Raw genomic sequence first — 27206 nt, forward strand, 5'->3', positions numbered from 1 at the left:
TATATATATATATGGTATACATAATACACACACACACACACACACACACACACATACAGAGAGTGCCAAGAAATGTATACACATTTAAAGAAAGGAAAAAAACTGTATTAAAATTATAATATTCAATATATATGGATAACAAAAGATGCATGCCAGTCATGTCTGTACATTTTTTAGGCACCCCTGGTATATATGTGTATGTATATATCACAAGTTACATGTGTGTACACGCATCTTGCAGTCTATGGGTTTATAAGGTATATTTGTTATCATTTACATTTTATGGAGGCCATTCTGTGAGACTCTTAAACTTTGCGGTAGCAGTAACCCGGTATTTAAGGATCTGAAAGAAACCTTTGAACTCCTCCCTGGAAGAATACACATAAAATCATGTACTTTGAATTGTGTGCATGTAATGAATTTTTATTGCTTTGAAAACTTATTTCTTCCACAGAAATAATACTCAGAAAATATACAGCGCTGTATGACTCATTCACTCTCATAAATGTTCAAGGTTGGCAAATTGTTTTGACAATGGGCTTTCCTTTTCTTGTAACAAAAGAAAAAACTGCCTGACTGGGCTTCCAGAAGGCCTCTGCAAAGTCAGGGCGTTTCTCTGGCATATGCCCCCATTTCTTGACAAAATCTGGTGATTCAAAGCCCTGATTCTGATGAAACTGATGATGCCTGCAGCAGTAGACAAGACCTCTTTCAGGATTTTCGCAGAACCCTTCAAATTTTTGAAATGTGGAGTCTCCTGAGACTGAAGCAGTCCTTTCCCCCCACCCCCGGCACGCTCCACCCTCCTGTCCTGTTCTAACTCTTTCAGTGTTGTTACCACTGTATGAAATCATCATATTTATTCACTTAATGACTGTATTCTCTTTATATATATTAAATTCTTATTTATCATAATTACTGAGTTTTTTGGTGCTGTATTAAATTTTGAGCCCAAGGCAAGTGCTTCACTGGACTCACCCTAATCTTGGCACTCGAGGTGGGGGGGGGGCTTGAAATGGCGGTGGGGGTGGGAGGTGGGAGTATTTATTCCACAGAAACTGGCAATCACTGCAAATCCCCACCCCCGCCACCCCCAGGACTGGTTATTTAACATTTATCAACAGACCACCGCTGACAACCCTCATTGTCCACACCCCTGGTGCTGTAACCGCCAGCTCTTTTCTGAGTGTTCCTGAACTTGCTGTTAAGTGAGAACAGGCGCCCCTTGGAGGACGGCCTCCCAGGCAGCTCTCTTGGGAGGTGGCTGTTTTTCCTGTCGATCTTAGTGAGCCTGACGGTGAGGTAGCCCGTTCAGCTTTAGTCTGTTTCCTCTCTCAACGTCCCAGGTAACTTGAAGTAAGTGGCATCAGTTGTAGACCCCATTATCCCGACGCTGACCTCAGGCTCCCTCTTCTTGTGTTTAGATATCTTACCACTGTCACTCCCCTTCTGTAATCATTCGTGGTGACTTTCCGTATCCATATAATTCTTGGTGCCTGATAACTCAGTTAACTGACCCCTTCAACTGCTATAAACTGTTTCTCTCTGTGCTGTCATTACCAATAAATCTACTACCATTAAATCTTAAATTTAAGCATTGTACCCGGACCAATACCACTTGCTCCTGTTTTTTCCTCTAATACTTATACTTCATGAATTCCTTGACACCAGTAAGACTCTAACTCACTAACCTTATCTCATTGCACTGTCCATCACCACCACCTTCCCTGGACAGTCAACTTCTTCTCCTCCTCCATCTCTTCTTTATTCAGCTCAGATTCCATGGTCTATCGCAGGGGTGTCCAAACTTTTTTCAATGGTTTTTACCAAGGGCCATATGCGGTAAAATACTCAAACAGCTGGGCTACTCACTCGAGGTGAAGTACGTATTGCCTCACCTGGTTTATTTAAGTAAACTAAATATATTTTTGGAATTTGCTGCGGGCCAATTAACAATGGATTGTGGGCTGCAGTTGGCCCGCGGGCCGCAGTTTGGACACCCCTGGTTTATCGCAATAATTAGTCCTTGCATTCATGTTTAGCTGGCAGATGGATTTGTTTTTGTTCTCATCAATAAAGAGGATCAGAGACAGTTTGCATTCAGACAGAACAGACAATAGTAAGTATTTATAGTTTTGCCCCAGGACTAAGTTAACAGTCTTGACTTTTGTCATAGTTCAAAGATGTCTGGACTTTCTGGACATCCCACACTGATCTACTCCATCAATGACATTGTGCTAGTCAGACTTCCTGAGCAAGAAAGGTCTAGCACATTGGAGAACTTGGAAAGAAACACGCACTCCAGAGGGTGGTAAAGAAACCATAGTTTAGGATGCATACACCAGTAAAATTTTTAGGGTTCCAGTGGTTGTGGCGTTCTGGGACATTCCACCCAAGTAAAGAAAAGGACAAATTATTGCATCTCACAACTACCACAATGAAGGCAATTTTGCCCAGAGACACAGCAAGAGCCCCATTAAATTATAACTAAATTAAATGATTTACACCATCCTGGCTGGTGTAATTGACCTTGATCCGTGAGAGGAGGTAGGAGGCTCTCTTGCTTCATTGTAACTGAGTGGATAGGTGTGGCGACTCCAGCATGAGGAGGCTATGATTATCAAGGTGTTGGTCACACCACCAGGTAAATCCCTCCCTAAGACCTGCTGAGGTTATAGCTGGGAGTGAGAGGAATTAAGAATGGATAGTGGAGGAGGCAGAGAAAGAGTTCCAGCTGTGGACCTGAGACCAGCTGCAGCATGGTGGCTGCAGCTCATCCTATTAACTACTGTAGGTGCCTCTCAGTGAAGGCTTTGTCCCTGCAGCTGCTAGAAGTCCTGTGGGCATACAGACACTTCAGATATTGCTTCAGCTGCAGACAGCCACCTTGCCCATGTTCCAGCCCTGCCAGGGTGGCCCACATCCAATGCCAGATCAATTTTGCAGTATGATCTGAATACCTGTCCATCTCAGTGCAACTGGGGACATCTCCGGTGGGTCAGTATAGCACCAGAGCTCCCTGTAGGGTTGGCCAAGACTGTTGTTGGGCCTGCATGGCAGCCTGATTTCTCTCCCTGCCCACTCCTGCTCCAGTCCCTTCTCTTTTACAGATGTGAATCCCAAGGGCTCTCCTGAATAAACACCCTGCATGTTGAATCCCATCTCAGAGTCTGTTTTCCAGACAACCCAATATGTAACATTGTCCTAGACCAAGACACATTCTTCTCTCTCCTAGACGGCTCCAGTTGGCCACCCACTGCTCTCCCTGCCTCTCTTCTTGTTACTGCTCAGTCTGTTCTACACACAGCAGCCAGAATGTTCCTTCTAAAGTGTACATCAGATCATGACATTTCCATTAAATACCTTCCGGTCACATTCAGAATACAACCCAACTGTCTTGTGATGGCCCTTCAAGGATCAAGAGTCTGAGCCATGCCTGCCTCTCCCATTTTAGCTGCAGCCTCATTTCCTAGCGGCCTCCAAGTCATGTTCTCTGCTTTACCTGCACAGGCTTCATTGCGTCTTCCACCATTCCCCTGCTCCCATCGCATACACACACAGACCAACTCACACCACTCTCAGGGGCCATGCAGGACTCGTCTTGCACGCTGGACTGTGTCTCTCTGGGGGTACACATGGCTCCCTCTCCTCCTCTTTGTCAAGGCAACCAACGCTGCCCTCATCTCTAGCCTTATCATCTTTTGTTTTCATCATATGGCATATCAGATCTGGCCAGATATAACATTGGCTTGTTTTTAAGTATGTTTACTGTCTCTTCCTCTATGAAGGAAATTTTTCATGGTCAGAGACTGGGTCCTGTTTATCTCTGTCATCCCAGGACCTAAAACCGTACCTGTTGATACTAAATATTCAGTTAATATTTGTTGGGTAAATGAATGAATTTGTTGAATGACTATACTTCTTTGCCGGTGCACAGAGATCTTTTCTTCTAGATTTTCTCAGCAAGGGCATGGGTCTGGCCATTGAGAATGAAACAAGAGCTGGCAGACAGGAAGTTATCAGGCGTTTCACCCAAGCGCATGCTGATGGGGAATGACAAGCTGCTCTGTGACCTGCTTAAAAATACCAGACCCTGTTAGCAATTCTGTGTGTTCACTGACCTTCATCCTCTCTGCTGCCATGAAAACAGGATCCAAGATGAATAAGGCGACCACTCAATGTCATCAGTAACCTATTGCTAAGTCAGAGTGCAGGAGATTTATGTGTACCCCAAGGCTCTTTCCCTCACCCTGATGTATGGGTAAGTCTCCCCCACCAAGTCCCTTCAATCAGAAAGAAGGAGCCACAGGCACCAAGTGGCTCAGACACAGAGCCACCATACCTCACTCAGGGTGCCCCAACAGCTGTGAGGGGCGGTACTGCCATCGGTTTCTAGAAATAAAGAATCCATGAATGCCTTAGGCATTTCTTACAAAAGTGGTCTCACAGTTACTTCTGTTAGAAGGCTCCCCTCATCCACCTGCTTTCTTGGGTGGAAGAAAAAGGGGTGGAGTGATGGCTGCAGGGGTGGAAATTGCGTAGAGCTCACTCAGTTTCTCATTCATGCACGGAGAAGAGTGTGGCAGTCACCGATGACAGCAATGTGGATAATGATTGCTCCACCCCGGTGGGGGGATTCTTTTCTGTATTATTTTTATTTTGGTGCTCCTAGGCCGTGTGAGGCCTGCGAGGTATTTGCCTCAATGCAGAATTTGAGGGGGAGGGGCCACCCAACATCTCAGTACCAAGATAAATTATATTTGAATGCAATGTTTTAAAAATCTAAATGAATGCCAAAAAGTCCACGAGGAACAAAATATTAAAATTTTAAAGCAAAGGCACCTCTTGACCTGGGGCACATTCATATTACCAAACTTGTTTCTTCATTCTGAAAAATGGGAAGGGAACATCGCCAGTTGTCTTTGCCAGGAAGTTGTAAGGAGGAAGCCAAAGAATGTATTTGAAGTGTCTGATACATGGAAGTCACCCAGAAGACAGTGCATGTTAGTATGCATAAGAATTTATGGAACAGCCATGCTGAAAGTGACAAAATGTTTCTCTCTCTCTCTTTCTCTTATTTTTAGTTATTCTCCAGTATCAATGAGGGTGGTGAACATTGATCCTTCTCTCAGCGACGCGTGCCACTTAAATCTCATCTCGCAAACAAACGTGAATAAATATTGACACGCTAGATCCAGCCTCTGGTAGACTAGTTCCCTGAGTCTTTCAGGCCCAACCCCCTCCATGGGAGGGGCTGAGGAATCTATCCTCTTCCTGTGGCACCTACACCCTTTGCCTTTTGCCTGCTGCCTCTCCCAGCTTCCTGCCTCCACAGACCCAATCTCAGGTGTTCTCTTCCCAAAGTGAGGATTGCTTGGCTGCGGGTATGGAAGGATGGAGTGGGCAGAGGTGGGAGAAAGCTGCCTTAGTTGGCATGATACGAATGCTCATCCGGTGGTTTCTCCTGGAGCTGGCATCAGGTCCCTTGTGTGTGCTTGTCACAGTGTCCCTGCTGCACGAGATGAGTAATAACAAGGCCAGAGAGTAGATGGAGGGCAGTTTTTCAAACAGCAGGTCACAGTCTATTACAGATCATGAAATCATTCATCATGGATTCGTGAATGAATCGTGATTGAAATCAGTACAAAAATATAAATATAAACATGAAGTATCAGAGTGGCACACATAATGATAAGAATTATTTTGTCGCTCTGTTGTTTCTGTTATACATGCATATATGCATACTGTGTCACACGTAACATATTTCTTACTGTGAGTCACAGTAAAATAATTTGAAAGCCACCAGTAGAAGGATTGAGAGTTTTGGTGCTATAGTCAAACTCCTTGGGTTTACATCTTGACCACACCACTTACTTGCTATGAGACCTTAGCAATTTACCTCTCTTCTCTGTGCCTTGGTTTCCTCATATGTAAAATGGATGAAATAGTACCCATTGCAAAGAGCAGTTATGAAGATTAAATGATTAAATACATATGATGCTTACAGAATAGTGACAGGCACATCGCAAGCTCAAAAAAATGTTAGCTATTATTATCATCAGGTTCACCTCCATATAATGTAAGTAAAGTGCCGAATGCAGCCCCTGAAATATAATAGGGCTCAATAGTTGTTGTTATTGTGGAAGAAACTTCTGGTGCTTACTATATTCCATTGTACTCTGCTTTCTGGCACATGGTAAGGTGACTCATCCCCATCCTAGTGAATACAGGCAGGATAAAGCAACTAGGTCTGGCCAGTCGATTGTAGATGGAAATGATGTGAACCACTTCCAGACCTGAGCAATTAATTGGGACTCATCACTGCTTTTGCTCTTTCAAGGCAAACCTTGAAGACTTGGTTGGGTTGGGACAGCAGTGAAACAATGTAGTGGAACCTCTACCTTGGGTCTTTGAGTCACTATGTGAAGCAGAGCCTCCCGCCACCCCCCCCACACACACACACACACACTTCCACCAGCCTGTGTTGGACAAGCAGCATGTAACCTTTGTATGTTTGTTTATAACAGTTCTATCAAGATACAATTCACGTGCCATAATATTCACCTGATTTAAGTGTACAATTTGTTGGTTTTTAATATATTTACAGTTATACCAGATTTCACAGGACCTTGAATGCCAAGCTAAGGAATTTAAGTTTTATCCTAAGAGGACTGGAGAGTTAATAGTTAATTGGAGGGGAGATCCAAGATGGTGGAGTAGATAAACCTGTGCCTGCTTCCTTCAATGAACAAATCAAAATCACAACCAAATTATAGGACAGTCAACATGGAGAACCATCTGAAGTCTGGCTGGACAGAAGTTTTATAATGAAGGATATAAAGAAGCCATGTGGAGACTGGTAAGAGGGGCAGAGACGCGGAACTGGCTAACCCCAAACCTCCCCTTGAGAATCAGGAGGGGTATCTCGGCCATGGAGGTTTCCCCCAGAGGAGGGAGGGACCCCAGCCGCACACTGGTCTCCCAGCCCAGAGTACTAGTGCTGAGAAGAGGAGCCTCGACAACATCTGGCAGTGAAAAAGAGTGGGGATTCCAACCATCCAGGTGGGATGGAAAGCAGTGGGAAACCCAGGCGTCCTCTTAAATGGCCCACACACAGACTCTCTCACACCCAGGCACTCACCTTGGGCTCCAGCGGAGGGACAGTAACTCGGGGGGGGGGGGGGGGTTGGAGACATTCGGGGGTCAGACGGAGTTGTGTTGCTTCTGGTTGAGGGCTGGAGGACAGTCACCATTTCCCTGTGAGGAGGTCCTCCTCCTGTGCAGCCGGCAGGAAGGCGCCATCTTTCCTGTGTTGAGCCCGCCCCCTACGCTTATGTCCAAATCGGAATCTGATTGGTCTGGTGAGCTCTGAAGCTCTGCCCTGCTGACTCACTGGGACCCCACCCCACCCAATTCCCCCAAAGCCGGAGGCACTTTCTACAAGAGCAGCCAGTCCTACCTACATTACACACTTCCTTTGTAAAACGATTAGAGTCTGATAGACCCCAGGTGGGTGGCCACTGGCCTCGGTGTGCCCTGAGACTTTTGCTGAGTAGCTTCAGGCTCAGCACTGGCACCAAACCAGAATTTATATTAACCTGGTGACCACAATTCTTTCTATTCTAGTCACTCCCTGAGACCCTGCCTCACCCAACTTGTACACTGCAGGAGGTTTTATCAATGGCTGAACCTTAAGGGAGTTGGCAGGCGGCAGCAGGCCTTGGGGTATCCTGGCATTTTGCAGAGCAACCTCAGGCCCAGTACTGGTAGCAGACATCCTTGGTTCACAGCCTGGCCTCTCCCACACACCTTCAGGGTTAGCACAGGCAGCAAGCAAACTCAGATCACTTTGTAACTCTTACCAGGTAGCCCCCGCCCAGTCACAGGCAGTGGGTGACCTGGACCTGCACCAGAGCCCCTCACAAGAGACCCCAGAACCAACATACTTGGAGGTTGGCTTCAGACCACAGCAGAGCACCACCCAATTAGACCCATAAGCACACACCCAAGGGTGGTCTCAACAGGCACTAGAGCCCACTGGGGTGAATCCCACTCAGTGGGGTAAGCCCCACACACAGCAGCCTGTAAGCTGTGGATGTGGCCAAACTCCATAGCCAGTCAGTCTGAGAGTCAATCCCACCCACTGATGTGCTAATAGTAATCAAGGCGCAACTATAACAGGAAGGTATACACAACCCACACCAGGGACACTCCTGGAGCACCCAGTGCAGGTGACCAGGGAGACTGTGCCACTGGTCCCCACAGGACACCTACTACCTAAGGCCACCTGGCCAAGACTGGGGGATGTAGCAGATCTACCTAATACATAGAAACAAATACAGAGAGGCAGCCAAAATGAGGAAACAGAGAAATATATCCCAAATGAAAGTATAGGAGAAAACTCCAGAAACAGAACTAAACAAAATGGAGGCAAGCAACCTACCAGAGACAGAGGTCAAAACAATGGTTATAAGGATGCTCAAGGAACTTAGTGAAAACTTCAATAGAGATAGCAAGCATAAAAAAGAACATAGAAACCATAAAAAAAGAACCTGGCTTTCTGTCGGTGGACGCTGCCAAGTAAGCATCGTTAAGGTCACCCCTCCCGCGGTCGTCATCTCTAAATCAGAGTCTCCCAAAGAGCCTGAACAGCTGCAGAAGCTCTTCACCAGAGGTTTGAGCTTTGAAACAACTGATGAGAGTCTGAGGAGCCATGCTAAGCAATGAGGAACGCTCACAGACTGTGTGGTGATGAGAGACACAAACACCAAGTACTCCAGAGGCTTTGGGTTTGTCACCTGTGCCACCATGGAGGAGGTGGATGCAGCCATGAATGCAAGGCCACACAAGGTGGATGGAAGAGTTGTGGAACCCGAGGGCTGTCTCAAGAGAAGATTCTCAAAGACCTGCTGCCCCCTTAACTGTGAAAAAGATTTTTGTCGGTGGTATTAAAGAAGACACTGAAGAAATCACCTAAGAGATTATTTTGAAATAATAATTTGTATGAGAAAATTGAAGTGATTGAATTCATGACTGACCAAGGTAGTGGCAAGAAGAGAGGTTTGCTTTTGTAACCTTTGGTGACCATGACTCTGTAGACAAGATTGTCATTCAGAAATACCATGCTGTGAATGGCCACAACTGTGAAGTAAGGAAAGCCTTATCTAAGCAAGAGATGGCTAGTGCTTCATCCAGTCGAAGAGGTCGAAGTTGTTCTGCAAACTTCGGTGGTGGTTGAGGAGGTGGTTTTGGTGGGAATGACAACTTCCATTATGAAGGAAACTTCAGTGGTCGAGATGGCTTTGGTGGCAGTTGTGGTGGTAGAGGGCACGGTGGCAGTGGGGATGGTTATAATGGATTTGGTAATGATGGAAGCAATTTTGGAGGTGGCAGAAGCTACAATGCTTTTGGCAGTTACAACAATCAACCTTCAAATTTTGGACCCATGAAAGGAGGAAACTTTGGAGGCAGAAGCTTTGGCCCCTATGGTGGTGGAGGCCAATACTTTGCCAAACCACGAAACCAAGGTGGCTATGGTGGTTCCAGCAGCAGCAGAAGCTATGGCAATGGCAGAAGGGTTTAATTACTGCCAGGAAACAAAGCTGAGCTGGAAAGGAGAGCCAGAGGAGAGATAGGGAGCTACAGGTTACAACAGATTTGTGAACTCAGCGAAGCACCTTGGTGGCGGGGCCTAGCTGCTACAAAGAAGACATGTTTTAGACAATACGCATGTGTATGGGCAAAAAACTCAAGGACTGTATTTGTGACTAATTGTATAACAGGTTATTTAGTTTCTGTTCTGTGGAAAGTATAAAGCATTCCAACAAAGGATTTTAATGGAGATTTTTTTTTTTTTTGCACCCACGCTGTTGATTGATAAATGTAATAGTCTGATCATGACACTGAATAAATGTGTCTTAAAAAAAATAACCTGTCAGAGGTGGAGAATACAATAACTGAAGTGAAGAAAGCACTAGAAGGAATCACCAGCAGATTAGATGAAGCAGAGGATCGAATCAGCAATTTGAAAAACAAAGTACCATGTTTCCCTGAAAATAAGATCTAGCCAGACAATCAGCTCTAATGCGTCTTTTGGAGCAAAAATTAATATAAGACTCAGTATTATATTATATTATATTATATTATATTATATTATATTATATTATATTATATTATACCTGGTCTTATATCATATAAGACCGGGTCTTATATTACATTAAAATAAAACCGGGTCTTATATTAATTTTTGCTCCAAAATACGCATTAGAACTGATAGTCTGGCTAGGTCTTATTTTCGGGGAAACATGGTAGCAGAAAACACCCAATTGAAACAGCAAAAAGAAAAAAGAATCCAAAAATATGAGGATAGTTTAAGAGACCTCTGGGACAACATCCAGCATAACAACATTCACATCATAGGAGTACCAGAAGAAGAGAGAAAGCAAGGGATTGAGAACCTATTTGAAGAAATAATGACTGAAAACTTTCCTAACCTGGTGAAGGAAATGGACATACAAGTCCAGGAAGCACAGAGAGTCCCAAACAAGATGAACCCAAACAGGTCCACACCAAGACACATTATAATTAGACTGGCAAAGTTTAAAGACAAAGAGTGAATCATAAAAGCAGCAAGAGAAAGGCAACTAGAAACTTATATAAGATTGTCAGCTGATTTCTCAACAGAAACTTTGCAAGCCAAAAGGGATTGGCACAAAATATTCAATGTGATGAAAACTAAGGAAATACAACCAAGATTACTCTATCCAGCAAAGCTATCATTTAGAATTGAAGACAGATTAAGAGCTTCCCAGACAAAAAAAAAAAAAAAAAAAAAAAGGCTGCAGGAGTTCATCATCACTTAACCAGTATTACAAGGAATATTGAAGGAACTTCTTTAAGATCAAAATTATGAATAACAAAATGGCAATAGCTACATATCGATCAACAATTATTTTCAATGTAAATGCATTAAATGCTCCACTCAAAAGACATAGGTGGCTGAATGGATAAGAAAACAAAACCCTTACATATGCTGCCTACAAGAGACTCACTTCAGATTGAAAGACACATAGATGGAAAGTACAGGGATGGAAAAAGATAGTTCATGAAAATGGGAATGAAAAAAACAACAAAAAAACAAAAACAAAAAGCTGGGTAGCAATACTTATACCAGACAAAATAGACTTTAAAACAAAGGCTATAACAAGAGACAAAGAAGGACCCAGTAATCCCACTTCTGGGTCTTTATCTGAAGAAATCCAAACACTACTTTGAGGAGACATGTGCATCCGTACATTCACTGCAGCATTGTTACAATGGCCAAGATGTAGAGGCAGCCTGGGTGTCTGTAGATGGAAGAATGGATAAAGAGATGGTACATACATACAATGGACTATTGCTCAGCCATGAAAGGGAATGGGTTCTTGCTATCTGCAGTGGTATGGATGGACCTGGAGGGTATTGTGCTGAATGGAGTGTCAGACAGAGAAAGACAAATGCAATGAAATTTCATTTATATGTAGAATATACAGAACAAAATAAACAAAACAGAAATAAACTCATAGATACAGAGAACATTTTGATAGTTGTCAGATGGGAGTGGGGTTGGAGATGAGTGACAAAGGGGAAGGAATTAAGAAGTACAAATTGGTTCTTACACAGTAGTCATGGGGATGTAAGGTATTTCATAAGGAATAAAGTCAATGACATTGTAATAACTATGTACGGTGCTAGATGGGCACTAGATTTGTTGGGGTAATAGATGGAAGGAGTTGGAGGACAGGCTGTAAAAGGTACAAACTGATAGTTACAAAATAGTCATGAGGATGTAAAACAAAGCATAGGGAATATAGACAATAATATGGTAATAACTATGTATAGTGCCAGGTGGGTACTAGATTATTCAGGGGGATCATTTCTGAAATTATACAAATATCTAACCACTATGCTGTACACCTGAAATTAATATAAAATAATATTGAATGTCGACTGTAATTGAAAAATTAAAAAAGGAGGGGAAAATGTGAAGGGGAATAAGAGGTTTAAATTTTCAGGTATAAAACAAATAAGTCACAGGGTTATAATGTACAGCATGGGGAATATAGTCAATAATATTGTGATAGCGTGGTACGGTGTCAGATGGTTGCTGGACTTATCATGGTGATCACTTCTTTAGGTATAGAAATGTTGAATGACTATGCTGTACACCTGGACTAATATAGTGTTGTATATTAGCTATATTTTAATAAAAATCTTTAAAAAATAAAATAAATTGAAAAAAATAAAAGAAAAAACAGTTAACTGCAGATTGTATTTAATGAAATATTCTGACCAACGATATTCCCGATTTCCTTTGGCTTCCTCCTAGCTTTATGTTACCAGTTGTTTTTTATGCTTATAATCATATGATATTTATGATTTCGTTTTCTACCTTCGCATTTTTTTCATATACACATTTCTCTATATTCATTTTTAATGGCTACCTGTTATCTCTGACTATCGTTGGCCATGTACTGTTTTACTCTATGTGTATAGAACTGTTTTTCATACGTGTGTGTGTGTGTGTGTGTGTGTGTGTGTTTCCTTTTAAATTATTCCATCAGGATGAGATTACTAGTTCTCATGATGGGATTACTGGTTCAGAGCACATTAAGATTCTTATTGCTCTTGATAGAAAGTACTAGAATGTTTCTCAGAAGGATTCCATTGAAGGTTTTTTTAAGCATAATTTTGATATGTGTACAGTGGTATTTTACAAAGCTTACAGAGGCAGTTAGGAAACTAGCACAACAGTATATCCTAACTATAGCCTTATTGTTGCTGTAGAAATTCCACAGGTCTGACTTCTTTACACTTGGGAAACCTGGTCAGAATACTTCAGATTTAGAAAGTTTCGCCTTCAAGCAGTCAACTTTTATACTCATCCATCATACAAACGACAACAAAGCCCTTCCTATTGGGTCCTCGTCGCTAACAGATGGCCCCTTTGTGTATACCAGCCTGGTTAAGGTGTATCATTTTCCAAAAACACTAGTCTTTTGGGCAGCAACCACTATGACAACAGGGATCTTATGAATGAAAAGTGGGGGGCTACTGGTCTTCTACCACAAACTAAATTACCAGCTTTAGGCTTACATTAAAAGTCTAGTATTTGGGGGACAAACAGCATCACAATTTGCCCACTACCAACAGTTTTTATAAAGGTTAAATGGAAAAATCTCTGGGCTAGTCTGTTGTGCACAAAATTTTCCTAGGGGGCACTTTTTAGAAATAACTAAATGGAAAATCACCAGAATGGAGTTTAGAGAAGTCTGGTTCCTGAGTCATTACTGGGCAGATGTAGTTCTCAATCTTGCATGAATTAGAGGAAAGACCAGAAGGTGATGGAGCAGAAAGAAATTTCGGGTAGGATGGAGCATCATGAAGACAGGTTGTTTCAAGGAAACCAAACTTGTCTTCAAGGCACAGCCACAACTTTCCTTTGGTTATCTTGGAAAATAATGTCTTCTTACCTGCCAGTTAGGGCTGACGGATTTATTATTTAGCACCTCCTAATGTGAAGTCCTTGAAGCTTCAATATTCAAGCTGACTTTTCTTTTGTGGGTATCTGCCTATTCACTCTTCTTGAGTTTTGCTGAATTACCAGTTTGAAACTTGCGGAACTGATAGACTCTCACTTCCTAAAGATTGAATGTCTTCGGTGTGTTCTAGATCAAGCTCATCAAGCCTTCCTCGCCTGCAGGAATGCTGCTTTTGGAGGAAGGCTTGTGTACAGACATAGCTCACACCCAATGTGTACAGACATAGTTCACACGTAGGGTAAGGTTTGCAGAGAGCCCCAGGAGCTAGACCTGAAATCTGGAGGCTGTGTTGTGCAACAAGATTGCAAGCCATTTCTCCGGAACGCACTTTCCTATAGAGCAAAGTGCGCTAAAAGATACCAGTAGTCAGCATGGTTCCTAAAAATTAAGGACGGGACATTTGTCAAGTTTCCAAAGGGTATGATACTGGACTTGGACAATAGACAAACGAATCCTTCGGGGGGGGGGGGGATCTTAAACAAACAAACAAACAAACAAACAAACAAACAAACCAGAAAGAAATAAACCAAAATTCTTTCCCAAGCTACAGATGTGTAGGGTGTCTGTTACTTTTGCCAAGCGCCACAGGGGTTGGCGAGGTCTCCTGTCTACCCCACGGGCCGTGGGCCTGCAATCCTAGCGGAAAAATCCCCGCCTCTCTAGGACCTTGCGGAAGAAGCGTCCCAGCCGAGCGGCACAGCCGATTTTGGTGGCCGCAACCCCGGCTCGGGCGGGGCCAATCAGAAGCCGCTTTTGCGTAGCCGGATGCTGAGCGTAGGGGCCGTTGGTGCCCAACGCAGGGGTTACTTAAAGGACCGCGCAGGCGCCACCACGTCGTGGTTCTTGGGTGGGTGCCTGCGGAACTCAGTAGTAGTCATGGCCAGCCACATCGTGCTGTCTACCGGCGCCAAGATGCCCATCGTGGGCCTGGGCACCTGGAAGGTAGGTGCCGTGGGGCGCATGTTCCGCGACTCTCTTCTGGCTCCGCGCAGCCTGGGGCGGGAAGGGACCTGGAATGACCCGCAACGCTCTCCGCCGGCGACGCCGGGTCTCCGAGGATCTTCCCGGCTCTTGGCGGGCTCAGGTCGGCCCCGCCAGGATGCGGGAGCCGAGGCGGGCCCGGCGCTGGCGGGAGGGTCTTCGGAGTGGGCAGCCCCTGTAGACAATTGGTGGGTGGAACCCCTACGCCGGACTTTAAATCTGATCCCAGCTGGAAAATCACTAAAAGGGACTGAAGGGAAGGGGTGCTTCCCGATTCCCCGCCGCCCCGGCCCCGGGGTTGGGGGTCGGGAGCAGCCACCGAAACGGAGCAGAGAAAAAGACGGGGGGCGTTGAGCGCCTGAGTTCCTCTCTTAAGGGCACTTGTTGCACCACCCCTTTGTCTGCCTTCTGAATTGTTTGTCCTTAATCGTGTTTGTTTTTCTCTCTCAGGAATAAGGTAAGCCCTCAAGGTAAGCCCGGAGACGGCAGATAATTAAATTAGGTAGCACGAGTTTGCCCAGGACCCATTCATTCTCATGTCCCCAGGCGCGCAGGGCTGAACTCCTCTACCCGGACATGGCACTTGGGGTGTTGTGTGCGGGGCAGGACTCAGAAGAGAATCTAGGGATGGTGGTTATCGCCCGTGGGAAACTGTTGGCACTATTAAAACTGGCTCCGGAAATCTGAACACCACTGAACGTCCCTAAGAAACAGTGAGGAATAAAATGGATAGAATGATTATCTGAAAATTAGGGGGTACAGAAGGTATTAATGGACACTGGGGCAAAACCCAATATTTTTAAGCCGCTTATAAGTTAATTTCAGGTATTATATATTACATTCCACAGCTATGACCCGCATTTTCCCATGAAGTTTGAATATGGGCCTGCGCATTGGATATTTATACGCAGACAAGGAAAGAAAAGACAAAATTGCATGCCCTGTGAAATGGTTTGAAATGGAACAAAGGATGGTGTTTACCCTAAACCTGCAGTTGAAAATTAGTAACTATAACATGAATAAGAAAAGGATCCTAGAGTTGCCTCAGAAACAGAAAGTGTTTCTTGGCCAAAGTGATCAGAATATATGTAATTTTTGTGTTTCCTTCAAAAAGTCCAGTGGTGGCTCTAAGGGTGTAATTGAATTACGGCCATGATACAGAGTTAAATTCCATCTGTTGCTGGCTGTTCTCTTGGAATGAATGTGAAAAGATGTTTTCTTGGCAATACCTGATTACAATCTCTGTAACGATGTAGCTCACAGACATGCACATATAGCTGGAACATTAGTTCCACAGAACGATACTTAGCCTTACTAGGTGGGACGCGTTCTGAAATTTTCGCTCTATTTTGTGTTTTCCGAAATTACGGTCCAGACCTTAGGCTTCTTGTTTGGAAATCACTACTCTAGGCTAAATAAGGAGTAAAAGTTGATAAAAGTAGGTTTTTAATCATTCACCTGAGCACTAAACGCCCTGAAAAGCTGTATATTTATTTAAAATAACATTACAGAAATCTGTACATTTAGATCATTCATTCTGCAGACTGAGTTCATTGAGGGCTAGGGTGGTGTCTGCCTCATTCACAACTATTTCTAGTACTTTTCACAGTGGCTGATAAATAGCAGGTGCCCAAAAGATACGGGTTGAATTGATATGAAAAAGTAAGATAACTTTAGATTTTGGGGGGTAAGGAGATGAGGCTTGTACTGAGTTGTGTGCACGCCTGATAGGGGAGGTGACAGTGAAAAAAATGGTATAAGTATAGGCTTGGAGTAGATTTCCTTTTTTTAAGTCCAAAAGTTCTTTTTTTACGTACAGAAGTTTTATGGTTAGTGGCTTAATCCCTTTTCCCCCTGCGTGTGCAGAGATGCTGGACAAAAGATGTGGTGACCTGAATACCATTTGCTTGTCTTTGTGAGAACTCAGGGAGATTCTGCAAGGGGCTGCAGCTCCTTATTCTCATGGATCTTTCATGTCACGAGGGTTGTGTCATACCGTTCAGACCCTTCTCTGGGTCTGCACTCTTCTGGCTCCAAGGAACCGAATAAATGACTTAAACTGAAGCAGGAAAAAAAAAGTGTTTGAAGTGGGGATTTGTTGACTTAAAAAGGACCTCAGTTGTACCAGATTCAAGGATATAAATGATGTCACCAGGAGAGGTCTCTCTCAATCCGCATCTATCTCTCGTCCCCATTTTTCTTTAGCAGCTCCCGGCTGTCATCCTCCCAGTACGGTGAGCTCCCACCACAGTGAAATCGTACTTTGGCGGTGCCAACTAAAGTCCAAAGATTGAATCTGGTGATCCTGGTTTGGGTCATGTCTCTGTCCCTGCTCCAGGGGCTGTGGCAGACGCAGTGCGTGACTAGGCTGGGCCTGAGGAATGCGCCCACTCCTCTGCCCAGGGTTGGGGGCTGACACAGTACAGGGCTCTGCGGAGAAAATTCATCAGGGTGCCCTTAAGTCTGAAGAAAGTTAAATGCATGCTGGGCAGTTTCCTCCCCTGGGTCCCTCACTTGTTATCTTTCTTGGGAAGGGGTGTGCTCTGCTCTCAGCGACAGCACTGCCCAGGATGCCACAGAGAGGTTGTGGTAATTACTATCTTCTGGATATGCCGAGGTGCTCTGCTGTCTGTTCCTTGGACCATGGAGGGTGGGGAAGGCTGCAGATGCAGCCTCTGTGGTCCTCCAGGGAAATAGGAGATTGCCAGATCATCTGACGATGTTGCCTGATCTTACACCTGAGGTTAGCGTTGCCACCCCGCCTCCCCACTCTCTCCGGGGTGGCGAGCAAGGTCACGGCGCTCACAGGCTCTGGTCATGCATTTGCTCCCATAGCCCTGTGTTCTGCCCCCCTCGCCTGTTCACAACAGCTGATGTCAAAACAGCAGATGTCTGCAGCTGCCGATGGCCCTGGGGAGTTTTCCCTTTTATTGTTTTCTACCCCAGCTCTTCAGAGGAATGTGCTCTATTCATTCAACAGTCCACGGCACACATGTTTATTTTTCACCTCTGTGGTCTGAGCAGGAGATGGAATAAGTGTGCAGTCAGTGTGGGAGAAGCTCAATGGCTATGCAGGAACCTCCGCCTCCTCAACAGCCAGGACCGCACACCTGTCCTGGTCACTCAGATGCTTTGGGCACAGACACCATTCAGTTTCTTTGCAGCTCTGACCACGCGCCGTATGGTGAACTTCAGGATTCTTATACAGTGAGAATCCAAGGCCAGACCTTTGAATCTGCATCAGTAACATTCTTGACTTTATAATAATTTCCCAGAACTGCTTAAAAACAAGTGATTGCCAATATCCGAATCCATGCACCAAGGAGAGAGTAAAGCACAGGCTGAACTTGGAAACCAAATGGGGATTGGGTCAACATTTGCAGCGATTTTTGAAATATTTTGAGCTATTTGTTGGAAATGGTATCCCTTATTGTTCTGGGAACCTAATAGAATCAGATAATGGAGTGGTTTTTATCCAGTGGTTTGTAAATCAACAGATGTGAAGAAACAAGGAAACAGAGTGGCCTTGGCATATCTTTTTAAAATGATGTGTGCTGCTCTAAAGTCAGATTATGATAAAACTAAGCAATGTGGCATTTCACCTCATTCCATCTGATCAAATAGATTAGAATCTGCTTCAGAAATGTCCCTGGGCCTTCCATAGCTGGCCTGCCCGGAACAGGCGCTTCAGTCAGTAGCGGGCGGCTCACCCTGCCCTCCTCCCTGGGTTGTGAGCAAACGATGTGTTCTGTTTTGTTTTGGGTTTTTACTCCATGCCTTCTGTTTGGTTTCCTTTCAGTCCCCTCCGGGCAAAGTGACAGAAGCTGTGAAGGTGGCGATTGACCTGGGGTACCGCCACATTGACTGTGCTCACGTGTACCAGAACGAGAATGAGGTGGGGTTGGCCATCCAGGAGAAGCTCAAGGAGCAGGTGGTGAAGCGTGAAGACCTCTTCATCGTCAGCAAGGTGCCGCTTTGCAGGGGAGCCTGCAGGATAGGGTTCCCGTCTTTGTTTATCCAGTGGCAGCATCAGCTTAGGGGCCAAAGCCATACTCTGGGACCTCTTAGTATAGCTACACTTATCATTCGGCAGATGATTCTTCCAGGGGAAATGTGTTGACTCAAGACTGTAGAGGGTTCCAGAGCTCGCCCATCCATGGCTGTCTGTTGGATGGTCATTCCATCTGGATCCAGTGGTCAGAGCCCCTTTCTTATGAGACTGAAGTTGTGGGTTGGTGTCCCCTTTCCAGGGACTTATCTTTGAGGGTGCAACTTGCTCCCCATCTGCAGACTGGATCTCAATTGCTGGCCACCATTTTTTTACCTGGAGGCTGTTGGTGCCCAGAGGACACCTGGTGGGAGAGTGAGGCTGGCTCCACGAAGACCAGCTTAGTGGGAAGCTAGCACTCAGAACTCATGTAGGGCCTCGGGCTGGCTGGGTGACCTGGCCATTCTAGTTTCTGCCTTTAGTTTGGCCCTTCTAAGGGGTATCCCTTGATCTGATTATCCTACCTTCCTTTGGAAAGTTAGGAAATGGACTCTCCGTGCCCACCATCTGTAGCATCACGGTGATATAGGTGGGTTGTGGGGAGCGGAAAGTGAATCCTCCAGCTTCGAGCATCTGGTTCCCAGCCAGGAGACAGCTTCCTGCGCAGCAGTAATAAGATGTGTCCTCTCATTGGCTTCAGCTGTGGAACACATATCATGAGAAAAACCTGGTGAAAGGAGCCTGTCAGAAGACGCTCAGTGACCTGAAGCTGGACTACCTGGATCTCTACCTTATCCACTGGCCAACGTGCTTCAAGGTATGGGGCACAGGGCTCAGGCGTAACCTAGGACATGTTATATCCTCCCTTGTTAGCCGCTTATGAATGGTACACGCTCTGTGTGTGTCCTCACTGCTCAAGGTACAGTCCCTAGCCCAACAGCAGCGGCAGCACCTGGGAGCTTGTTAGAAATCAGTCTTGGGCCCCACGCAGGGCATCTGAATCAGAACCCCCGCTGACTAGGAGGAAGTTTGAGGAATACTGCACTCACTGGGTCATTTGGTGATTGTATAATTCACAACTTTGTGACAGCAGACATGGCTCGGATGACACTTCCGTACACGGCCATAGGTATCAACCATCCCTGGCCCGCCCACAGGCATGTACACATGTGCACATTCATACCCTGCACATATGTGCCATCCTGTGGAAGCTTGTGAACATTTATTGGCAGCGTGGCTCTTTACACAAAAAGAATCTAGCGTTGTTATGCCCTGTGCCTTCGTTCTGGCCACGGGCTTAGTTTTCTGTTTTGTCAGCCAGAGGGAAAGTGTAGGTTTCACCCGATAGCTCTGTTTTATTGCGCTGTGGTGTGTCAGGACCTGAGTTCATCTTTTGTTTTTCATGATAAGCCAGCGAAGCATGGCAGGGTGACAGTTGTGTAGGTTGTGGTCCAGCCAGGAGGTGGACCTCATGAGTCTTCGTCTTGAGCCCTTCCCCCAGCCGCACACTCCAGTCCATGGTGGGGTTCATCTCACTGACCAAGAATTAATCCCTCTCCATCTCACAGTCAGCTCCAACGCATTTGTTAGAATAAGTGTCTGGGGGCTTCAGGAGTTGTCTGCCTATGTCTTTCTCACACTGACACACAGATTTGCCCTTGATTATCTTCTAAAAACGTAGCCAGCTCTTGTAGTTTAGAGTATGTTTAGAATGTGGCTTTCAAAGATGCCGCTCCCCCAGCAGGCTTAGGAGGGGCTGTTACTAATGGTTTGTTTTCGTTGCAATGACAGCCTGGGAACGAGTTTTTCCCGCTGGATGCCAAAGGCAACGTAATTCCCAGCAGCGCCGATTTTCTGGACACCTGGGCGGTAAGGCAGCCCCTGGGTTTGCTTTCTTCTTCACGGCTGGTTTCCTGTTGTCCTTGTGAGTGGATGAGGTGTGACTGATCTGCTCTGCCGTTTCTGTCCCTGTGTTTTGTCCTTCTGTCACTGCTTTTGCTCTTCCTGTCTCATGAAAGCCAGCCTGGCTCTGGTCTTGGCGTCTCTTGGTTTCTCAAAGGTCTAACTTGCTGGCACTGGATGGTAAGGGGAGGACGGGTGCCAAAGATGCTTCTGACCCTTGTCCTTTAGGACACGTGTCAGCAGCCGGCAGACCCTCTTTTGTCTTTAGGCCATGGAAGAGCTGGTGGATGAAGGGCTGGTGAAAGCTATTGGGATCTCCAACTTCAACCATCTCCAAATCGAGAGGCTCTTAAACAAACCTGGCTTAAAATACAAGCCAGTGGTTAACCAGGTAAACGTCCCACAAGAACGCTGGCGTGTGTGGCAGACTTTTGTTGTTAATGGATCCTGGCAGTTATTTCTTATCCGTGGCGCCCAGGGAGCAGCCAGGAGGCCAGCTCCAGGGCACTGGCAGACATCTCATTTATGGTTCAGAACAGTGACACAAGTGACACATCTGGGAGTGAAACTTGCAGGAGAGGAAGGGTTTGAGCCTGGCTTGTGATGGCTCAGGGTGGCACAGATTAGCCCCGTGCACACAACGAAATCCTTAGACCTGTCACAGTTGATAAATGGCCAAAGCTAGAAGAAACCCTTCGGGCCCACGGCCACAGTCATGGTAACAAGATTATTACTGTTAACGTCAAGGCCATGAGCTGGGAATTGGAGGCAGTTGTTACATCATATCTAGGAGACAGGACATTAGGTAAACATAAGTTTCTATCTAGTGGGGGAAGGGACTTAGCATGGAGAGACGTCGTGTGTGTCCCATGACCGGTGCCCGCAGTGCTGCCACCAGCCCTCTTGTTTGCATTTGCAGATCGAGTGCCACCCATACCTCACTCAGGAGAAGTTAGTCCAGTATTGCCAGTCCAAAGGCATTGTGGTGACTGCTTACAGTCCCCTTGGGTCCCCCGACAGGCCCTGGTGAGTTTCCATGGGACTATGTTTTCTTATCAGCTGGTGAAGATTAGAAATAGTTAAAAAGAAAAATTCAGCATCAAGGAAAATGCCTCCAGGGCCGATTTGCATACCTTCCCGGGAGCCTCTTAATTGGGTGTCCTGGCTGGCGTTTCTAGTAGCAAGAGGCCTGCTCTTTTTCCAACGGGTTGGGAGGTTGTAACCAAGTTTCAAACCAGGACACTGGTGGGCTACTCCCTGAGGTTGATGGGTGTTAGGGGTGCTGGCTGCCTCGAGTGGCAGCGATGATAGCTGTTCACACGAGCCGTCTTCCTGTTTTCAGGGCCAAGCCTGAGGACCCTTCCCTACTAGAGGATCCCAGGATCAAAGCAATAGCTGGCAAGTACAATAAAACCACAGCCCAGGTACGGCCATTTCCAGGTGCTCAGGATTATTCCCAGAACTTCTGTATTTGTGGTGGTCCCAGTAAGCCAGCAGGGAGAGGTGGCTGAGCCAGTCAGACTCTCCCTGGACGTGCAGCTTGGGGTCCTGGGTTGTGTAGGCCACCAAATGGAGAGCTAGAAGACTTCCCTGGGGTCTGGGAATAACAGGACCTGCCCCAGTGCCTTCCCAGGCTGCTGCGAGGGTCAGCAGTTGCTAACTGTAGGTGAAAGCTCATCTCTGCACTCAGAAAAGCACTCACTGAGCTGCACGGGAAACGTTCTTTCTCCCATGTGACAGTGGGCAGTCGCCTGCAGGAGACACGGAAGCGCATGGCGGGGTGGCGGAGAGCAGGGCTCTGGGGCCAGGTGTTGAGTGCCACCCTCCCACTTGGTGTGGGCGTGACCTTAACGTCCCTGCGCCTTGGTTTTCTCACATGTCAAGTTATGGAATTCCCCCCTCGTGGTTATGGATGCATAAGACTAAGTGAGATAATGGTACAGAGTTCTTGGTGTCCAAACGCACTCGGCACATCAATTTGCAGGTTCTCATCCGGTTCCCCATGCAGAGGAATTTGGTCGTGATCCCCAAGTCTGTGACGCCTGAACGCATTGCTGAGAACTTTCAGGTAAGGTCCTGGCTGGTGGGCCCAAGCTTTCCTGGCAGGCTCTTCACAGGAACTCTCATCTCGTACCTGGAAGGTCGCATGTGGGAGCCCCACCCTTCTGTCACTTCTCAGTGAGGGCGCCAACCTCAGTGAACTGTAGGACCCACCGAGGACTTGGGACAGTGGCCCCTCCCGGGTGGAGGTGCTGTGCCTCCATGGCCCCCATATGTACACACCCCTATGCTGCGGCTCCTCCGTGACTGACTCAGGGTCGGCCCTGAGAAATGCTGTTCTCGAGTGACACTGCCTGGGTTTGCATCAGGGCTTTGTTAGTTACTGTGCCTCAGTTTACCCATCTGTAAAATAATACTGATTTCGAGGGTAGTCATGCAGATTAAATAAGAGACATCAAAGGAAGAGCTTCACACGATGCTTGGTACCTTAGTAAGCACTCAGGAAACGCTGCTGTGCTGGGGATGAGTCTGGGGACTGCAAAGACCCTCCCCTCCCCCCCACAACGGGCAGAGCAGCAGGGCTGCTGTTGGGGCACCAGTGAGTGCCCTTGGAGCACTGCCAGAGCAAATGATTCAGCCTGGCCTCACAGCCCTCCCTGCCTGCCTCACCAGGGTGGGGGTTCCGTGTGGGAGGAGAGCTGCTCCAGGTGGGTCGGGACGCCCGTGAGCCTCTGTGCTCGCTAAGCCAAGCAGCTCCACCACGGCCACTCCATCTCCACCTAAGCTTTGGTTCCGAGCAGCTTTTTCCACAGCGAGCAGCTGGTTTTCCCTGGTGCACTGGCCATAGGCTGTGGCTGTGACACTTGTTGTTGGTCACCTGGGAACCTGGGTGAGGCCCTGGGAGGGAGGGGAGCTTATTATGTAGTAGGGGAGAGTTTTCTTCTTACTTCAGCTGTTTTTAACTGTATTTTTTCAAGGTGTGAGGAAAGGAACATTTTAAACGACTGATCTCACAGTACTACATTATTTTATTTTCACCTCTTACTAAGTAGTCCTTGCACATTTTCGCACATGTGTAAACACATGTCTGCAGCAGACTTTCCTCCTGCACATTCTGTGATCACCTGATGTTGAGGGCCCTCCCTGTCTCAGCCGGTGCTGCTTAGGGCCTGCCCGCTGGCCAAATTCTCCCCGGACCGTGATCTTCATGCAGCTCATTCTCCTGATATACCTTTCTTGCCCTCTCTGTCAAAACCTTATTTGGCTTCTCAGGCCCGCCTCAAATCCTTTGATCACAGCCTTCAGTGCTCCAGCTGGAATTCATTCCTACTGTGTTACCCCAAAAATAAGACCCAGCCGGACAATCAGCTCTAATGCGTCTTTTGGAGCAAAAATTAATATAAGACCCGATCTTATTTTACTATAAGACCAGGTCTTTTTTTACTGTCATATAAGACTGGGTCTTATTTTACTATAATATGACCGGGTTTTTATTAATTTTTGCTCCAAAAGACACATTAGAGCTGATTGTCCGGCTAGGTCTTATTTTTGGGGAAATACAGTAATTCCTCTGAACTTCCTGAGTGCTGTGTGTAGTGTCTTTCATACAGTATGAAATTAATTACTCCTTGTATTGCAGCTATTGTCTGTCCTTTGCTTCATTGTAAACTGAGGCAGAGACACGTCTTATCCATCTTTGTGTTCCCTGGTGCTTACCACAGTCAAAGTACGTAGTAGTGGTCTTGAAATGAACTAAATAAAGCGGATCATTTTGCTTGAAGGTTCTAGAAGAGAAGGACTATTTTCCTTATTCCCTACAGTACCCAGCCAAAATGTGTGCCTTCTCCGAATCGTCATGCAGTAAATTATCTCTGAGTTGAGTCTCCCTTTCTCCTCGTCCCCACACAGGGCAGCAGCCCATCTGTGGACCCGCACAGACCTGCTGGGGTCGTCTGTTTGTTCTTTACTTGCAGAACTTATTGGATGTTTTCTTCTTTTAGGTCTTTGACTTTGAACTGAGTGCAGAGGATGTGACCACCCTACTCAGCTACAATAGGAACTGGCGCATCTGTGCCCTGGTGAGGTGAGTGAGTCCCGGGAGAGTCTCAGGTACTGCAGAGCAAAAGCATAATTCCTGAAGCCCAGGTCCTGCCATCGCAGCAGCTCCGACTTTGGCACATTACCTTGCGTGCTCATCCATGTGCCACAACAAACATTTAAACCTGTACTAGATGCCAAGATACCTGCTCTGGTATCGCCTGGTGCCAGGTACATTGTTGGCCTTGCCCGCAGTAACCACATGTTTTGACATTTAATTTTCAAATCTCAGAGGCTCATCTGAAACCAGAGGATACCAGGTGGCTCCTTGTCCCATCTTCCTGGAAGAATTTCCTTGGGATTCTCTTACCTGACAATGACTTTAATAAAAAGGCACTAGTAGGAAGACCGTGGTGCTTGGGGCACGAGATAGTCCCCGTCCTGGCGCTGATAAGCCACTTGGCTCTTGAAAAAGTCACTCGACCCCTCTGACTGGCAGAGTCACCTACGACCCTCCAGCTGCTCATTTGCTGGTTCCTTGTGTCCCCTCCGATGTGTAGTTTGGATTCTGAAGGCGATGGCAGGAAGGTCATTTGCTGTCTCTTCCTACCAGTACAATAACTACATAAAGTTAAAACTCCTTTTCTTCTTTCAAGAAGTAACATCCCATTTTCTACTGGAGACCAAGAACCTCCTCTCACGATTTTTGTTGTCTGAGCTCTCTGTTTCTACTCTGTCTCCTTGAATTTAGTTAGTTCCTCTTCTAAGCCAAGTTCGAGCCTTCCCTAAGATGGTACGGTGCTGTCTCTGTCCATTTCACAACTTGCTCTGCTGGTGGCCCTCACCACTGCCCCTGGCAGATGGCTGCCACAATGGCACCTTGGACATCTGCTGTCCTTTGTTTCAGGTGTGAACATGCCGGGTGAGCGTGTTGCCGTCACACCAGGGTCTCAGATTCCGAACAGTCCACAAACAGTTTATCACTGGCAGCCCCAAACCAGGGCCTTTCTGATGTCCCTGTTTGGGTTCATGGTCTTTAACCTTTAGACACTAAAATCTCTTGGATCCAGTGGGCAAGAGAGAAGAGAATACAATCTCTTGGATCCAGTGGGCAAGAGAGAAGAGAAGTGAATCATTCACCAAGTTTCATCTGTTCTGCTTTGAGCATCTGTGTCATTCATTCAGCTCACTGCCGACATAGAGTATAGAAGCTCTCGGGGCTGACAGACCATAGTGGTCTTTTCACTGGTTCCTTTGCAGTTACCCTCTCTTCACTCTCCAGTGCTATTCTAGAATCTGCTGTCAGATTATTCTGTGGGCTACTGATGTTTAAGGGGGATGGCTTGGAGTTGGAGTAGGGAGGGGAGAGGCTATCTCCAGTATTCCCAGGTCACCCAGAAAGCTTTTTCTAACTATACATATACGTAGCCTCTTTTTTGGTGGTTATTTCGATACTGAGCCCCTGCGGCTAATGACAGTGTTATGTGCCTCGGTTTTGATAGGATGCAAAAAAAAAAGAAAAGAAGCTTTTGAATATTTGAATAAGAGTTACGTGCCCCAAACGGTTCACCCTGGGTCTTTCACGCTCTGCCCAGTCAGTCTTTTCAACATTAATGCCATTACATTCCCAGCACAAGCCACTGACCCTGCCAGATGGGACTGTGAATCCAGGCAGACACGCCTGCAGCTCTCCACCCTCAGTCTATGCCCAGCGTGTTCCCTCCTTTGTGTTTCGAATCCTGGGCTTACTTCAGCTCCCACTGAGGCTTCTGGAGGTGATGGTGCCCTCTCGCTCCATGACTCGGAGCACTTGCTGTGTCACACGCACAGACTCTTCCCATCTCTTATGTTATCATCACCCTCTTAACGACAGTAAGATGCGCTCCGGTCCTGCCAGCTAGACTGAGTTGCCAGGAGGCAGGAATTGTGTCTTGCTGCTCTGTGTGCCCAGGCACAGGCTGGGCACAGAGGGGGTGTGTCTGTCTCGCATGTGCCAGTGGATGAGAGCCTGTGGCAGCGGAGCCTGGAGGGCGGGCTGCTGTCCCAGGCGCAGGAGCTGCCCCGTGACCTGAGTCGCAGAACTGACTTGTGGCCTCTCGGCTGCTCTTTCGGCCTGAAATGAGACACGCACCGTTTCTGTCTCTTTGTGATGTGTGATATTTGCAGTCTCTTCCTGGAAAGCTAACGTATTCCTCTTTTCTCCTGACAGCTGCACCTCTCACAAGGATTATCCCTTCAAGGAAGAGTTTTGAAGCCGTGGGTGCCTGCTCTTGTCCCGCCTCATTCTCCCCGCGTGTAGTGTAGTGTGGCCTGCGTCCCTCCGCGGTGGGTCAGCGACCTGCTGACGACCCAGCGAGGGCTCGCCCGCTGGGGGTTGCATCTGAAGAGCAGTAGCAGTAGATTAGAAGTCTCTTCCAGTTTTCTTTGCCCTTTTTGTCCGGCTGGGGAAAATACAGCCTCGATACCCGTTTTCTGACTAAGTTGAATCTACAAAGTGAAGAATAGTGCCACTAACAATTGGGTTTTGGTTTCTTGGAACTGTTATCCTTTCAGCCAAACTTCTTGCCTCAAATAAAACATACTTTTGTGAGCATAATGCTGTGTTCGTTGTTGAAATGATGGATGCTGTTTTGATTTGTTGAAATGATTCGCCTTCTGTTCCACTTGACTTTCACCCCATTGATCCCCATAAAGCAGCCATTCAGCTCTGCAACAGG

The 27206-nt window shown here is 46.5% G+C and overlaps 1 protein-coding gene and 1 pseudogene across 1 annotated transcript; both read left to right on the top strand.

The window, feature by feature from the left end:
• Positions 1 to 7200: 7200 nt before the first annotated feature.
• Positions 7201 to 10061, top strand: LOC148757382 (heterogeneous nuclear ribonucleoprotein A1-like; annotated as a pseudogene).
• Positions 10062 to 14344: 4283 nt separating this feature from the next.
• AKR1B1 (aldo-keto reductase family 1 member B) lies at positions 14345 to 27085 on the top strand. Its single transcript, XM_019750943.3, has 10 exons — positions 14345 to 14522; positions 18361 to 18528; positions 19250 to 19366; positions 20341 to 20418; positions 20720 to 20842; positions 21371 to 21477; positions 21794 to 21875; positions 22436 to 22519; positions 24453 to 24535; positions 26699 to 27085. The coding sequence occupies exons 1-10, from the start codon at positions 14346 to 14348 to the stop codon at positions 26739 to 26741; spliced, it is 1062 nt and encodes a 353-aa protein (XP_019606502.2). The 5' UTR covers position 14345; the 3' UTR covers positions 26742 to 27085.
• The last annotated feature ends 121 nt before the right edge of the window (positions 27086 to 27206 follow it).

This window comes from Rhinolophus sinicus, chromosome 8 (genome assembly GCF_057876585.1).
Source record: "Rhinolophus sinicus isolate RSI-liver-muscle chromosome 8, RSI-T2T, whole genome shotgun sequence".
Classification (NCBI taxonomy): domain Eukaryota; kingdom Metazoa; phylum Chordata; class Mammalia; order Chiroptera; family Rhinolophidae; genus Rhinolophus; species Rhinolophus sinicus.